At 37.5% G+C, this 17,344-nt stretch overlaps 1 protein-coding gene across 1 annotated transcript in view; it reads left to right on the top strand.

Moving 5' to 3' along the window:
* Positions 1-17,344, top strand: part of GABBR2 (gamma-aminobutyric acid type B receptor subunit 2) — a 1,106,195-nt gene that overhangs the window by 820,405 nt on the left and 268,446 nt on the right. Inside the window, exon 12 of the mRNA XM_053714581.1 lies at positions 8,783-8,890. Within this exon, the coding sequence (XP_053570556.1) occupies positions 8,783-8,890 (108 nt within the window). The remainder of the gene's footprint in view (positions 1-8,782; positions 8,891-17,344) is intronic.

Consider the following 17,344-nt stretch of genomic DNA (forward strand, 5'->3'; position numbering starts at 1 on the left):
CTCTGACAATTGTTGGTTTTCTAAATTCCAATAAGTTTCTTTAAATGAATGGGTGCCACCATGTTTGAACTTCAGTTTTCCTGATATTGCAATAAAAGAGACTGTCAAAATAAGGCTGAGTGGAAATTAGATTATATAACAGGGTTTCAACATATCATTGCTTGCACAAACTCTGTTTTATTGCTTGATTTATATCTGCCCCTTATTGTTCTGAGAAAACAGAAATAAATAAAAAAACAAGTTCAAGCATGACGGTGTCCATTACATTTTAGGAACTAGCATACTTATAAAAACAAATCCTTTACACTTATATCTACAATATTAAAACAACTAATATAATTGTAAAAATCACATCTCTATATTATTCTAAGGCTAATCTTTGCTTTGAATACATCATTATGTCTAGCATGTATTTACTTTTTAACATCCCTTTAAGATTTATTTTTATCAGAGCCAATTCCATGTCCAGTGTTTAACTGTTATCACTTACCCTATATTTGGTATGAATTTGTATGTGAAAGGAATGGTAGGGCCTAACTGGTTTCCAGAGTGAGTCCTTCAGCTGTCAATTCTATTACAGGGACACAAATGTAATCAGTTTAGCTATGTCTGGTTCTCTAGGGCTGCTTTGTCTACTGCATCTTGTCTCTTAAAATATATCAGTGGTGCTTCTTGTCCTGAAGCAAACTGAATTACTGAACCATGTGAACTGGTTTCATTGTACACTGTGCTAAATTGCAGTGAGCAGATATGTGCATCTTCAAGTCTTCCTGACTCTCCCTGAGCGAAACATACCTTGCATTTATGAGACCAATTCAAATGTATCTAAAAAGGAAGGTCACTCAAAAAAAGTTATATCTTAGACATCTTTAAGTGGCGATGACATCAACAACAACAAAAAAATAACAGCAAAAATATGTTTATCACAAGAGTAATATCCCTGCTAAATTTATAATTGTGCTTTCCAATAGTGAGTGACTGTTGCATACTGTTAGGTTATACACTTCCAATTTTGACTCCTTCCTGCCACCCACCAAAACCCAATAAAACCACAGACAGCCTTAGGCCTCAATCACATTCTATTGGCTGCATCACTTTCACCTCTTTTTCTCGCCAAAAAGTCTACTTTTTAAATTGACAAGATCACAATATTGCATTTTGGGCTCTATCCCATACTCACAAACGTGTTTTTCGAGTGACTTTCCACACCTTTTCAAGGCCAGTTTTGACTTTTTAAATTTGATACCTCTAGGCATTTAATAAATCCCCAAAAGGACATTTTGGTCATCTTTGCAACTATTTCACGGCTTTTTGGAAACAGTGTATTATCTTGCACATGTGAAATGACCACAAGAGACATTGTAGAGGTATATTAACATACATGGTATTAATTCATTAAAACTTCATTCATCCCTATTGGAGAGGTTGTATGCAGTGGACAGGACACACAATTATATATGTATTGGTTTATATACATATATATTGAGTATGAGATATCTTGTACAGTTAATGGGATTTGCAGGACAAATGACTTCAGGCCCCCAACCTCTACAAATGGCATGTTTTTATTTTTTATTTTAATATTTGATTGTAACTCTTACTCACACTGTCGTAATTGTCACTAACAGTACTGGCATCTTCAAAATCAAGTTTAAAAGAGGATCACACAATCACGAATTTCATAGAAATCTATTATAATCCATTTCCATCCACACCACTGCTAAACCTTCTGATAGCATATTTTATGTTGTAATAATGTACCGACTGTGCACCATTTTTCTATAGCTATGTGGTTTCGTTAACACTTTGACAAGTATTGTTTTTGACAAGACAGGTGCAAATCCCATCTCCAGAATTCCAAAATCAAAACTTATTCTGAAATCCAAACTTTTTGATTAATATTTTAAAAAATTTTTTTATCAAAAATTACTATTTTTCCCCGCTTGTAAGGCACAACCTTTTTTGTGTTTGACAATACAAATAAGAGTCTATATTTATTTAAAACAACAAATATTACCTTTCTAAAACAGTATAGTACTGTACTGTACTATCTTTCTGATGGTAGTATGTATACAAAGGTATTAAAAATTATTTAAAACTACTTTTAGGTTACATATATAAACTGTATAATGGCATGTAAATATTGCCTTAAAGGGACAGTAAACCTTAAAATTAATGTTATATAATTCTGCACATAGTGCAGAATTATATAACATTATATTAGCCAACCATTATTTAACATAATATTGCCTTTTTTATTTTTAGCAAAAAACGCTGTTTTACAGACCCGCTCTCTGGGCTCTGCTGAGTGGGTCTGTTTTTTTTCCTCAGCGCATCGGGCCAGCTGTATAGTCACAGCCCGGTCCGACTGCGCCATAAGACTAAGTGCAGCTCGCTCCCGCTCTGTCTGAGCGGGTCTGTAAAACAGCGTTTTTAGCTAAAAATAAAAAGGCAATATTATGTTAAATAATGGTTGGCTAATATAATGTTATATAATTCTGCACTATGTGCAGAATTATATAACATTAATTTTAAGGTTTAATGACCCTTTAATGACATAAGATATTGACATTTAAACTTGGTTCCATCCCCACTCAAAGCTGTCCGATTATAAAGAGGCAAATAATCCAAAATCCAAACTATTACAAAATCCAAACCTTTTCAGGTTCCAAGCAGTTTGGATAAAGGTTTTTCTACCTGTATTTATTTCTATTGTTTGTAAAAGAACCTTTTCTATTTTGGCATGATTTAAAAACAAGATGGTGACTACGGGCTTCTATTGAAAGGATTTATGATATCTTAATTTTTATAGATTACAAGCCTCTATGCATGCTTAGTCCAAACAAAATCATGAGAGTGCATTTCAAAGTGCTTGTGCCTACATTATTGAGCTTGTAAACTGGAAAACATCTGTGTGACTGTGAGCTCAATAATGTAGGCACAAACACTTTGAAACGTGATCGTGTTTAGACTCAACATGCATGGAGGTGCGTCTTCTTTTATAAAATCACAATCACCAAGGAGCAATCTAGTTTGAGGGTCTTCTAATCAGATACAATGTTGCAAGGCAGTGGGTTCCTGCTTTACTGTTTAAGTAAGATTGACATTTAGAATAAGAAGATATTATAATCCTTTCAAAAGAAATGTGTAATCACCATCTTGTTTTCAGATCATGCCGAAATAGAAACGGTTCTTTAACAAACAGAAATAAATTATGTCAAAAAAAATACTTGTCAAAATTTAAAAGTGACCATATAGCAATAGAAAAATGGTGCGCAGTCTGCCCATCATGACAACATAACAGATGCAATCAGATGGTATAGCAGTGGTGTGGATGGAAATGGATTACAATAAATTCCTATGAAAATCGAGCCCCTTTTAAAACCCCATTTTATAGACACCAGCACTGCTAGTGACAATCACGACAGTGCAAGTGTGACTTTTAATCAAATATTAAAATTAAAATTGAAAACACACTATTTGTAGAAGTTAAAGTGAATTTTGAAGTATGCCCATCATGTAAAGATACATATGGAATTCATGTGGCTAATCAGAATTAAGGATGGACTCAGATTTCAAAAGGTTAACATCACACCTGTAAATGAGTATTTTTCTTGCACAGTAAACAAAGGGGTTACTTGATGAGACCTTTACTGTAACCTTAAAACATGTGAATGAGCTATTGTATCAGTAAGTTTCGAAAAACCTCACAGTTTATATCATACTTTATAGCAGCCGTTATTGCAACAATTTATAACACTACTACAGTACATACAATGTTGCAAAACACTGCTGTCATACAATACTAAATATGTGCACACTCCTGAGCCTATATAAGCCTACTTAGTCTCAACAAAGATACCAATGGAACAAAGCAAATTTGATTTTAGTAAAAAAAAGTAAAAAGGAAAGTTGTTTAACCCCTTAATAATCATGCTATTATATCCTCCCTCCTTCCTGCTCACCACCAAAAATAGCGCTATAAATAATGCAATCCCCATAGAAAGACCAGAGATGTAATGGGTATGTTGTTGTTCCTTAATAGGTTAAAATTGCATGCTCTATTTGAATCATGAAAGTTTAATTTTGACTTTACTCTCCCTTTACCCTTTATTTGTAAAGCACATCCAAATTTTGTAGCACTGGGTACAGAAGGGTATATAATGACACTTTGTATGGTAAAATTACAGATGCATAAAACAAACTAAACAAACAAAATATACAGGAGGAGGAGAAGGGCATTATGGTCAACTTGAAGGGTGAGAAGACATAAGATGTGGAGTAGCTTGTCACATGAAGTGTAGTTATAGCAGTGAGACAAGGCAAGATTTATGATGTTAGTTTGGATGAAGAGGAACTTTCAGAGGAAATCTAGTGCATCATTCTTGTCTTACCATAGGCACAAACCCTGAATTTAATGTTAGCACTTTTAGTATTATAATTACCCTATTTGAAATGGTTAATTACAACCGTAATGCTGCTCTTCCAAGAAAAATATGAAGCAACCATGGCAAAGCCAATCATCTGTCTATCTATATTTTTACCACCCCCAACCATTTGCAGCATTAAACAGTCTGGGCTAGATTACAAGTTCCCAGTATTTTATTATTTTTTTCAATCATAAAAACTCAGCTAGAGTTAAGCTTTTTGCGCTAGTCGGATCATATTACAAGTTCCAAAAAAAAGTATTTTGTGCTAGCGTTAACCTGAATAACGTGAAAAACCTATCTTAAGTTTTCGCGTGCACATGCATGTATTCCCCCATAATAATTAATGAAGAAAAGAAAAAGTAGAACAAAAACACACGGGGTCGAGCAAACACCATTGCATTTTCACATTCCCCATAGAAGTCAATGGAAAGAAAACATTGTTGAAAAAAAAACACTCATCGGGCAAACAACATAGCATATTCTATAAATGGAATGAAAAAAGAACACCTCATGGTGCAGAAATCTTCGTTTGTGAAGGGTTAATAACCAAATAAAATGGGTACTCACATGGAGAACAGCACTGTGTGCAATTAGCGCAGGCTGGGTGTCTAAGTCTCCAGCTGACTTGTATAAGGCTGTCTCCCATGAACTTGCGAGAGTTGTTGACTCTGGGGAATGTGATGTTTCTGTCCTTTCAAAAGTGGAAAACAAAAGGAAAAGCACCCAATAATGCAGAAATACCAAAGATGGAGATAATTAATGTAATTATCACAAATGGTTACTGTAAGATTGCACTGTGAAAAAGTGCATATAGAGCAGGCCGGGCTTTATAGTCTCCAGCTGACTATAATTCCTTTTAGTCTCCCAGGGTGAGAAATCCAATGCTGATTCTACTTGAAGGTTATTGTTTGCTCCAAAAATTACAGACAAACAGGAAGATCCAAAGTAGTAAAGGCTAAAAAAACTATTTAATAAAAGTGTAAGGTAAATATAAAAACATATGCAACCCGTTTCTCAGCTTAAATGAGCTGTTTCCTCAGGCATATTTGACAATAAAAAATGAGCGCCTTTTATACAGAATATCCTGTTTGGGTTACTATAATAGTGATAATATATATTTAGCAGTTACCTAATTATTGATATAGATCAGTGTTTTTCAACCAGTGTGCCGTGGCATACTAGTGTGCCATGAGAGATCCTCAGGTGTGCCACGGCAGACTGACAACAGTGTGACATATTTTTTAAACTTTGCTTGTTTTTTACTCCCAGTGCAGGGGTAGTTTGTAGGAGGCATGGCATAACAGCACAATACATACAGTATGTGTGTGTTTGTGTGTATGTGTATATATATATATGCTGTATTAGGCTACAATGTGTGATTTTTTTTAAATTTTGGGATGGTGGTGTGCCACAGGATTTTTTAATGTAAAAAAGTGTGCCACGGCAAAAAAAAAGGTAAAAAATCACTGATATAGATAATAACATACATTATATCAAGGTAAAAATACTTTAGATTAAATGTCATAAAATCAAGTTAATAAACAAAATATAATGTTATATAAAATATATTAACATGAAAAAAATGTAAATAAATACAAATGGATTGTTCCATTTTTCTATGGATTTGATTGAGTAATATTAATCATATGATCTCCAAAGATGTTGGTCCCATTTCTTTCTTTAGTTCTTTTACATGCCCAGACCCTAATCTAAAAATAAAACCCACCCAAAAAACAATTGGCTGATTGGAACAGTCAATAGGATTTGAGCAGCTCTAATCCTATTGGTTGATTGAAATCTTTTAGCCAATAGGAATGCAAGGGACGCCATCTTGGATGATGTCAGTTGCATTGAAGTTCCAGTTTATGGCGGCGACCGTATGAAGAGGATGCTCCGCACCGGATGTCTTCAGGATGGACCGCTCCGCACTGGATGGATGAAGATAGAAGATGCCGTCTGGATGAAGACTTCTAGCTGGCTGGATGGATCCTTCAAGCGGGACTTTAATAACTGTAAGTGGATCTTCCAGGGTTAGTGTTAGGTTTATTGAAGGGTTTTTTTGGGTGGGTTTTATTTTTAGATTAGGGTCTGGGCATATAAAATTGCTAAATGCTAGTTTGGGCAATGCCCATACACATGTTTTTTCAGGGCAATGGGGAGCTTAGGTTATTTTAGTTTTTTATTTGGGGGTTGGTTGGTTGGGTGGGGGATTTTACTGTTGAGGGTTGTTTGCATTTTTTTTTACAGGTAAAAGAGCTGATTTCTTTGGGGCAATGCCCCACAAAAGGCCCTTGGTAGTTTATGGTAGGCTAGGGTTTTTTTTTATTTTGGGGGGCTTTTTTATTTTGATAGGCATCGATCTGCGTCGGATTGAGACCGGTGGATCGTATGTTACGTCACAAATTTCAACATTTGCCGGTCTGTAGGCTTTGATAACTAAGTCGGATCAAGCTTACAACAATTACGCTGCGGAATTCTGGCGTATTTGTGGTTGTCGGCTTGATACATATCCCCGCAAAAGTACTCTTGCAGGTAAATAAATAAGAAATTGTAAATTCTTCACCAGTTATAATTGTGATTGGAATGTTTTCTTGTATTTTGTGTTGAGGGAAACACTTGTGTTGCGGTTGTCCTTGCCACACTTCTTAATACACCTCAAACCAAATTATGAACTCCTATGTTATTTCTAATTTTTGTAATGTTGTTTTTGCTCTTGATGGGGCAAATTTGACGACTTTACTTGGTGCTACTTACATTCTAACAGTGGGTGTTCTCTTGAAGGTGATATTAGGGTTATGATCTACAATTTTTTTCAAAATTGAGTCTTGTTTGATATTATGCCAATGTTTATGTATAATATTTGGAGTCTATTGAAATTTTTATTGTAATGTAATGAAATTCGGTGTATTTGAAATTTTCTTCTTTTTGTGAGGTTTCTTTGAGAGTATCTAAATTTCTAGCTCTTTCTCTGCTTGAATTGATAAGAGAGATGGGGTATCCTTTTTCCTTAAAGTGGCTAAAATGACTCTTCTTCAATGTTAGATAAAGAGGAACAATTTCTCTTGATTCTTCTAAACTGGCTATATGGAATGTTGCGTTTCCAGCTGTGATAATGGTTGCTAGTATAATCTAAATAGCTGTTGCATAGCATATTTGCATAAGCAAAAGTGAAATATTTACAGTAAACACATAGTTAAAATCTTTATTAAATATGAATATTGCATAAATATGGTTTATCATCTACTTTCATCTACTTAATGGCATTTATATATATGTTTATTTATGTGTACATATGTATTAATGTTTTATAAGTGTATATATAACTGTAAATACATATATACACATATAAATACATTAATATATATGTGCACACATATATAAACATATATATAGATATATATATATATATATACTTACAAATACATCTTTAGCAATGTATATGTATGCGTCTCAATGTTAAAGCCATTTGCCTGCTTTTTTTTTTCTCTAACACCCGAGATCTCATATCTTTGAGCCCTTATAACTTTTTTATGCAATATTTTTTTCAATCATTTTTATTAGATAGTGTTAATATAAGTATAACTATACTTTGTAATGTGTTTTGGGACATTTTTTTTTTCTTTCGGAAAACAGTTAACCACAGATCTGAGATCGCGGTAAGGACTGAAGCGTAAATGGCGATTACGCTAGCGCAATCATGATTTAGCTCAACTTATAATATCAGCGCATTGAAAAAGGCTTGCGAAAAGACGATATTGCTTGCGTAAAAACAGTTTGCGCCTCACTTGTAATCTAGCCTTCTGTTTTTAACATTACAACTATTAACTTATATAAAACATAAACAAGGCAAGCTTTGTTTTATGCTCATAGAGCTGCATAAAGGAAGAAGTGAACACTGACACAAAACAAACATAGAAATTGCATAAAATAAATATTATGTACATAGAAGACTGTAGAAAGGAACAGAAGATTAGTGGCTGTTTTGGAAAGCCTGGCCAAATAAGCTTGGATCTGAAATCTAGGTTACCGCATACAGTAAACATTTTGACCGTTGTTACATAAAAAGCTTTGCTTAGATTTATCCACTTATTACCTTAAGACCTTAATTCATAAAGAGCTGCATTATCTTATAAAAAAGTCATCAGATGCAATTAATTTAACTTTTTTATTATAACATTTTATTTACATGATTATAACGTGCAATATAATCATATTGTTTTTTGTATTGTGTGCCATATTTGCTAATTTGAAAACTAGTTTCAAAGGGCTATTGTTAGTTTGGTTTCTAAAATGTTTGCATTTGTATCTATTCATGCACAAATATATAATCTATGATTGTATTTCTTTTAAAGGTAAGGACCTGGATTTTGACAGTTGGTTATACAACGGCTTTTGGAGCTATGTTTGCAAAAACCTGGAGGGTTCATGCAATTTTCAAGAATGTAAAAATGAAGAAAAAGGTAAAAATATCAAATGAATCTATACAATTGTGGACTTAATTTCTTAGGTGCAATGGGGTAGAATAGTCTTACCACTATATTTCTTACTTGGTAAAATTCTTTACATACCTAAAACAATAATGTAAACGGTAATATTCTATATTTTTTTAACCAGGGATGGCAAATTGGTGGCTTAAGGTTCACATGCCAGCCCTCTAATATCATTTTTGTTCCCCCAGCAAAAAAATCCAATTTAAACCATAAATGCATACACCACATCTAAATAAATAAAATGACACCTATAATCAAACCAAGATGTTTTGTAATTCATATTTTACAAAAATATCCAAGTTTGATTACGGGGTAATTTTATGCATAAATAAATTATTTTATTAATTAATATTGCATGTTCCCATGCTTTTTAACGCTGTTTCTAGATATTTTTAATATCTAAAACATTTTCAGCTGTCTAGGAAGCAGTAGTCGTTGAAACAGCTTGGTTCATCTAAGCGCACTTGTTTTTATAAGAGTAAAAAAAAATAAAACAGAATTAAGAATGTGTGGCCCCAAGAAATGGTTGAAATAAAATTGTGTACATTGGGGACTTTTGGTGGGCAAAGAAGGTGGACACAATTCTATTAAGCCTACTGGAGACGATATTGTGCAACCTTACCAAAATCTGACCCTGTGCTACTTGACATATTTAGGGAATATATTGTTATTTTTGTGTATTTTGTGTTTAATTGCTATAAATGTAAATGCTACCCTAAATGTAAAATGTTTAAATGCTGCCCACCACTATTCTAAACCAATGCCAGTAAAAGTATTCTGGGAAATATTGACAAATAATAAGCCCATTTTCTATGGCATAAGGTTTTGCTGAGGTTAAATATATGTACACTTAAATTAATATGCCCACCATTCCCATAGTCTATTAACAAATTCTTCCCATGAAAGTCAGATTCACCCCCAGGAACTATTCACTTCTGCAACTCCCAATACAAGACTAAATAGGGCATGTTGGCAAATATATTTAGTAGGTGTACAACATAGTAACATAGTAGATGAGGTTGAAAAAAGACCAAAGTCCATCAAGTTCAACCTATATAAATCTAATATACTCACAAAAAGCTCCAGTGGAGCTTAAATTAATCTCACTAAAAGGTAACCCATTTAATACAAGCACTCATATCCATTAATTTCCAAAAAAAAATAAATGTATCTTAGTATATTTTAAATGTATGCTCTTACAGTGAAAAAATGTTTCAGTTGCAGGAGATTAAATCTGCTTACCTCCAATCTTAAATTGTGACCTTTTGTCACAAACAATTCTCTTGGAATAAACAGAGTATCTGCCATCTCTGTATAGGGACCTAAAATATATTTATATAAATTAATCATGTCACCTCTCAAGCGCCTTTTTTTCTAGAGAAAACAGACCCAGGTTGGCTAGCCTATCCATATAGCTTAAATTCTCCATTCCCCTTATTAGTTTTGTGGCCCTTCTCTGAACTTTTTCTAGTGCTGCAATATCTTTTTTGCAAGCGGTCCCCAGAATTGCACTCCATACTGAAGGTGAGGTCTTACCAGGGATTTATATAGTGACAGAATTAGGCTTTCCTTCTTTGAATCAATGCCTCTTTTAATACATGCTAGTATCTTATTAGCCTTTGAAGCCGCTGCCCTGCATTGTGCACCCATCTTTAGCTTGTTATCTATTACTACTCTCAAATCCCTTTCCTCCTTTGTTTGGCTAAGTCCCATTTAAATAATTCATTGCCTGCTTATTTTTACTTCCAAAATGTAGAACCTTGCATTTTCCCATATTAAATCTCATTTTCCATTTACCTGAACATACTTCTAATTTTTGCAGGTCCCTTTGAAATGAAAGTTCATCCTGCTCTGACCTAATGACCTTACTTAACTTAGTATCATCTGCAAAAATAGAGATGTTGCTATTTAATCCTTGCTCCAAGTCATTTTTAAAATATTAAAAATTACAGGGCCCAGTACTGATCCCTGGGGGACTTCACTGATTACCTTTGTCCATTCACTACTACTCGTTGCTCCCTATCTTTCTCTTGTAGTGTATCCAGTCCATGGATCATCCATTACTTGTGGGATATTCTCCTTCCCAACAGGAAGTTGCAAGAGGATCACCCACAGCAGAGCTGCTATATAGCTCCTCCCCTCACTGCCATATCCAGTAATTCTCTTGCAACTCTCAACTAAGATGGAGGTCGTAAGAGGACTGTGGTGTTTTATACTTAGTTTATTTCTTCAATCAAAAGTTTGTTATTTTTAAATGGTACCGGAGTGTACTGTTTATCTCAGGCAGTATTTAGAAGAAGAATCTGCCTGCGTTTTCTATGATCTTAGCAGAAGTAACTAAGATCCTTTGCTGTTCTCACATATTCTGAGGAGTGAGGTAACTTCAGAGGGGGAATAGCGTGCAGGATTTCCTGTAATAAGGTATGTGCAGTTAAAATATTTTTCTAGGGATGGAATTTGCTAGAAAATGCTGCTGATACCGAAGTAATGTAAGTAAAGCCTTAAATCCAGTGATAGCGACTGGTATCAGGCTTATTAATAGAGATACATACTCTTATAAAAGTGTATTTTAAAACGTTTGCTGGCATGTTTAATCGTTTTTTACATATGTTTGGTGATAAAACTTATTGGGGCCTAGTTTTTTCCACATGGCTGGCTTGAATTTTGCCTAGAAACAGTTCCCTGAGGCTTCCCACTGTTGTAATATGAGTGGGAGGGGCCTATTTTGGCGTTTTTTTGCACAGCAAAAATTACAGACACAGACATCCAGCTTCTTCCTGCATGATCCAGGACTTCTCTGAAGGGCTCAAAAGGCTTCAAAAGTCGTATTGAGGGAGGTAAAAAGCCACAGTAGAGCTGTGGCAGTTGTTGTGACTGTTTAAAAAACGTTTTTGTCATTTGTTATTCCGTTTTTGGCATTAAGGGGTTAATCATCCATTTGCAAGTGGGTGCAATGCTCTGCTAACTTGTTACATACACTGTAAAAATTTCGTTAGTGCAACTGCATTTTTTCACTGTTATTTCAAAATTTGGGAAAATTTGTGTTTCTTAAAGGCGCAGTAACATTTTTTATATTGCTTGTAAACTTGTTTTAAAGTGTTTTCCAAGCTTGCTAGTCTCATTGCTAGTCTGTTTAAACATGTCTGACACAGAGGAACCTACTTGTTCATTATGTTTGAAAGCCATGGTTGAGCGCCATAGGAGAATGTGTACTAAATGTATTGATTTCACCTTAAACAGTAAAGATCAGTCTTTATCTATAAAAGAATTATCACCAGAGGGTTCTGTCGAGGGGGAAGTTATGCCGACTAACTCTCCCCACGTGTCAGACCCTTCGCCTCCCGCTCAGGGGACGCACGCTAATATGGCGCCAATTACATCAGGGACGCCCATAGCGATTACCTTGCAGGACATGGCTGCAATCATGAATAATACCCTGTCAGAGGTATTATCTAGATTGCCTGAATTAAGAGGCAAGCGCGATAGCTCTGGGGTTAGGAGAGATACAGAGCGCGCAAATGCTGTTAGAGCCATGTCTGATACTGCGTCACAGTATGCAGAACATGAGGACGGAGAGCTTCAGTCTGTGGGTGACATCTCTGACTCGGGAAAACCTGATTCAGAGATTTCTAATTTTAAATTTAAGCTTGAGAACCTCTGTGTATTGCTTGGGGAGGTATTAGCTGCTCTGAATGACTGTAACACAGTTGCAATTCCAGAGAAATTGTGTAGGCTGGATAGATACTATGCGGTGCCGGTGTGTACTGATGTTTTTCCTATACCTAAAAGGCTTACAGAAATTATTAGCAAGGAGTGGGATAGACCCGGTGTGCCCTTTTCCCCACCTCCTATATTTAGAAAAATGTTATCAATAGACGCCACTACACGGGACTTATGGCAGACGGTCCCTAAGGTGGAGGGAGCAGTTTCTACTTTAGCAAAGCGTACCACTATCCCGGTTGAGGACAGTTGTGCTTTTTCAGATCCAATGGATAAAAAATTGGAGGGTTACCTTAAGAAAATGTTTATTCAACAAGGGTTTATATTACAGCCCCTTGCATGCATTGCGCCTGTCACTGCTGCGGCGGCATTCTGGTTTGAGGCCCTGGAAGAGGCCATCCAGACAGCTCCATTGAATGAAATTATTGACAAGCTTAGAACGCTTAAGCTAGCTAACTCATTTGTTTCTGATGCCATTGTTCATTTGACTAAACTAACGGCTAAGAATTCCGGATTCGCCATCCAGGCGCGTAGGGCGCTATGACTTAAATCCTGGTCAGCTGACGTGACTTCAAAGTCTAAATTACTCAACATTCCTTTCAAGGGGCAGACCTTATTCGGGCCTGGCTTGAAGGAAATTATTGCTGACATTACTGGAGGAAAGGGTCATACCCTTCCTCAGGACAGGGCCAAATCAAAGGCCAAACAGTCTAATTTTCGTGCCTTTCGAAATTTCAAGGCAGGAGCAGCATCAACTTCCTCCGCTTCAAAACAAGAGGGAACTCTTGCTCATTCCAGACAGGCCTAGAAACCTAACCAGTCCTGGAACAAGGGCAAGCGGGCCAGAAAGCCTGCTGCTGCCCCCAAGACAGCATGAAGGAACGGCCCCCTATCCGGAAACGGATCTAGTGGGGGGCAGACTTTCTCTCTTCGCCCAGGCGTGGGCAAGAGATGTTCAGGATCCCTGGGCGTTGGAGATCATATCTCAGGGATATCTTCTGGACTTCAAAGCTTCTCCTCCACAAGGGAGATTTCATCTTTCAAGGTTATCAGCAAACCAGATAAAGAAAGAGGCATTCCTAAGCTGTGTGCAAGACCTCCTAGTAATGGGAGTGATCCATCCAGTTCCGCGGACGGAACAAGGACAGGGATTTTATTCAAATCTGTTTGTGGTTCCCAAGAAAGAGGGAACCTTCAGACCAATCTTGGATCTAAAAATCTTAAACAAATTCCTCAGAGTTCCATCATTCAAAATGGAAACTATTCGGACCATCCTACCCATGATCCAAGAGGGTCAGTACATGACCACAGTGGACTTAAAGGATGCCTACCTTCACATACTGATTCACAAAGATCATCATCGGTTCCTAAGGTTTGCCTTTCTAGACAGGCATTACCAATTTGTAGCTCTTCCCTTCGGGTTGGCCACTGCCCCGAGAATTTTTACAAAGGTTCTGGGCTCACTTCTGGCGGTTCTAAGACCGCGAGGCATAGCGGTGGCTCCGTATCTAGACGACATCCTGATACAGGCATCAAGCTTTCAAATTGCCAAGTCTCATACAGAGATAGTTCTGGCATTTCTGAGGTCGCATGGGTGGAAAGTGAACGTGGAAAAGAGTTCTCTATCACCACTCACAAGAGTCTCCTTCCTAGGGACTCTTATAGATTCTGTAGAGATGAAAATTTACCTGATGGAGTCCAGGTTATCAAAACTTCTAAATGCTTGCCGTGTCCTTCATTCCATTCCACGCCCGTCAGTGGCTCAGTGCATGGAAGTAATTGGCTTAATGGTAGCGGCAATGGACATAGTGCCATTTGCGCGCCTGCATCTCAGACCGCTGCAATTATGCATGCTAAGTCAGTGGAATTGGGATTACTCAGATTTGTCCCCTCTACTAAATCTGGATCAAGAGACCAGAGATTCTCTTCTCTGGTGGCTTTCTCGGGTCCATCTGTCCAAGGGTATGACCTTTGGCAGGCCAGATTGGACGATTGTAACAACAGATGCCAGCCTTCTAGGTTGGGGCGCAGTCTGGAACTCCCTGAAGGCTCAGGGATCGTGGACTCAGGAGGAGAAACTCCTCCCAATAAATATTCTGGTGTTAAGAGCAATATTCAAGGCTCTTCTATCTTGGCCTCAGTTAGCAACACTGTGGTTCATCAGATTTCAGTTGGACAACATCACGACTGTGGCTTACATCAACCATCAAGGGGGAACCAGGAGTTCCCTAGCGATGTTAGAAGTCTCAAAGATAATTCGCTGGGCAGAGTCTCACTCTTGCCACCTGTCAGCGATCCACATCCCAGGCGTAGAGAACTGGGAGGCGGATTTTTTAAGTCGTCAGACTTTTCATCCGGGGGAGTGGGAACTCCATCCGGAGGTGTTTGCTCAACTGGTCCATTGTTGGGGCAAACCAGAACTGGATCTCATAGCGTCTCGCCAGAACGCCAAGCTTCCTTGTTACGGATCCAGGTCCAGGGACCCGGGAGCAACGCTGATAGATGCTCTAGCAGCTCCTTGGTTCTTCAACCTGGCCTATGTGTTTCCACCGTTTCCTCTGCTCCCTCGACTGATTGCCAAAATCAAACAGGAGAGAGCATCGGTGATTCTGATAGTGCCTGCGTGGCCACGCAGGACCTGGTATGCAGACCTAGTGGACATGTCATCTCTTCCACCATGGACTCTGCCTCTGAGGCAGAACCTTCTAATACAAGGTCCTTTCAATCATCCAAATCTAATTTCTCTGAGACTGACTACATGGAGATTGAACGCTTGATTCTATCAAGGCTTGACTTCTTCGAGTCAGTCATTGATACCTTAATACAGGCTCGGAAGCCTGTCACCAGGAAAATCTACCATAAGATATGGCGTAAATATCTTTATTGGTGTGAATCCAAGAGTTACTCATGGAGTAAGGTTAGGATTCCTAGGATATTGTCCTTTCTCCAAGAGGGTTTGGACAAAGGCTTATCAGCTAGTTCTTTAAAAGGATAGATCTCTGCTCTGTCTATTTTTTTGCACAAGCGTCTGGCAGAAGTTCCAGACGTCCAGGCATTTTGTCAGGCTTTGGTTAGGATTAAGCCTGTGTTTAAAACTTTTGCTCCCCCGTGGAGCTTAAACTTGGTTCTTAAAGTTCTTCAGGGAGTTCCGTTTGAACCCCTTCATTCCATTGATATTAAACTTTTATCTTGGAAAGTTCTGTTTTTGATGGCTATTTCCTCAGCTCGAAGAGTCTCTGAGTTATCTGCCTTACATTGTGATTCTCCTTATCTGATTTTTCATTCAGACAAGGTAGTTCTGCGTACCAAACCTGGGTTTTTACCTAAGGTGGTTTCTAACAGGAATATCAATCAAGAGATTGTTGTTCCATCATTGTGTCCTAATCCTTCTTCAAAGATGGAACGTCTTTTGCATAATCTGGACGTAGTCCATGCCTTGAAGTTTTATTTACAGGCTACTAAAGATTTTCGTCAAACATCTGCCCTGTTTGTCGTTTACTCTGGACAGAGGAGAGGTCAAAAAGCTTTGACAACCTCTCTCTCCTTTTGGCTTCGGAGCATAATACGCTTAGCCTATGAGACTGCTGGACAGCAGCCCCCTGAAAGGATTACAGCTCATTCTACTAGAGCTGTGGCTTCCACCTGGGCCTTTAAAAATGAGGCCTCTGTTGAACAGATTTGCAAGGCTGCGACTTGGTCTTCGCTTCACACCTTTTCAAAATTTTACAAATTTGACACTTTTGCTTCTTCGGAGGCTGTTTTTGGGAGAAAGGTTCTACAGGCAGTGGTTCCTTCCGTTTAAGTTCCTGCCTTGTCCCTCCCATCATCCGTGTACTTTAGCTTTGGTATTGGTATCCCACAAGTAATGGATGATCCGTGGACTGGGTACACTTAACAAGAGAAAACATAATTTATGCTTACCTGATAAATTTATTTCTCTTGTAGTGTATCCAGTCCACGGCCCGCCCTGTCCTTTTAAGGCAGGTCTAAATTTTAATTAAACTACAGTCACCACTGCACCCTATGGTTTCTCCTTTCTCGTCTTGTTTCGGTCGAATGACTGGATATGGCAGTGAGGGGAGGAGCTATATATGGGTGATCCTCTTGCAACTTCCTGTTGGGAAGGAGAATATCCCACAAGTAATGGATGATCCGTGGACTGGATACACTACAAGAGAAATAAATTTATCAGGTAAGCATAAATTATGTTTTTATCCAGTTATTTATCCATGAGCTAACATTTTCAGCTATTCCCAGTCCCTTCATTTTGTGCATTAATCTCTCATGTGGCACTGTATCAAACGCAACAGGTATTAAAACTATTAGAAGTCTAAATCTGTGACTTATTTGGAATACATGTGCTCTGCTGATAACTTGCATCTGTACAGCAAATATTAGACAAATTTAAGGTTAGATTCTTTAACAGAGCATAAAAACTGGAGTTAGTGCATAAAACAAAGGCAGATGTGTTAGGTGTGCTTTAACCAGATAATACATAAGCTGAATAGGAAGTATACAGCCAGAAACTGTTAGCTAGTTGGGGTGTGCAGAATAAGGTTTGTGGCTGGCAGGAATGTGCAGGATAAGGTTTATGTATGAGTGCCTGGGACGCAGCAAATGGTGCAAACAGACATGGTTCAAAGTAGTAATTTAATGGATCCTGTAGACTAGCACAAGTTCACAAGCTGACAAGAGTGGCACAAG

The sequence above is a fragment of the Bombina bombina genome, chromosome 5 (genome assembly GCF_027579735.1).
Source record: "Bombina bombina isolate aBomBom1 chromosome 5, aBomBom1.pri, whole genome shotgun sequence".
NCBI lineage: Eukaryota > Metazoa > Chordata > Amphibia > Anura > Bombinatoridae > Bombina > Bombina bombina.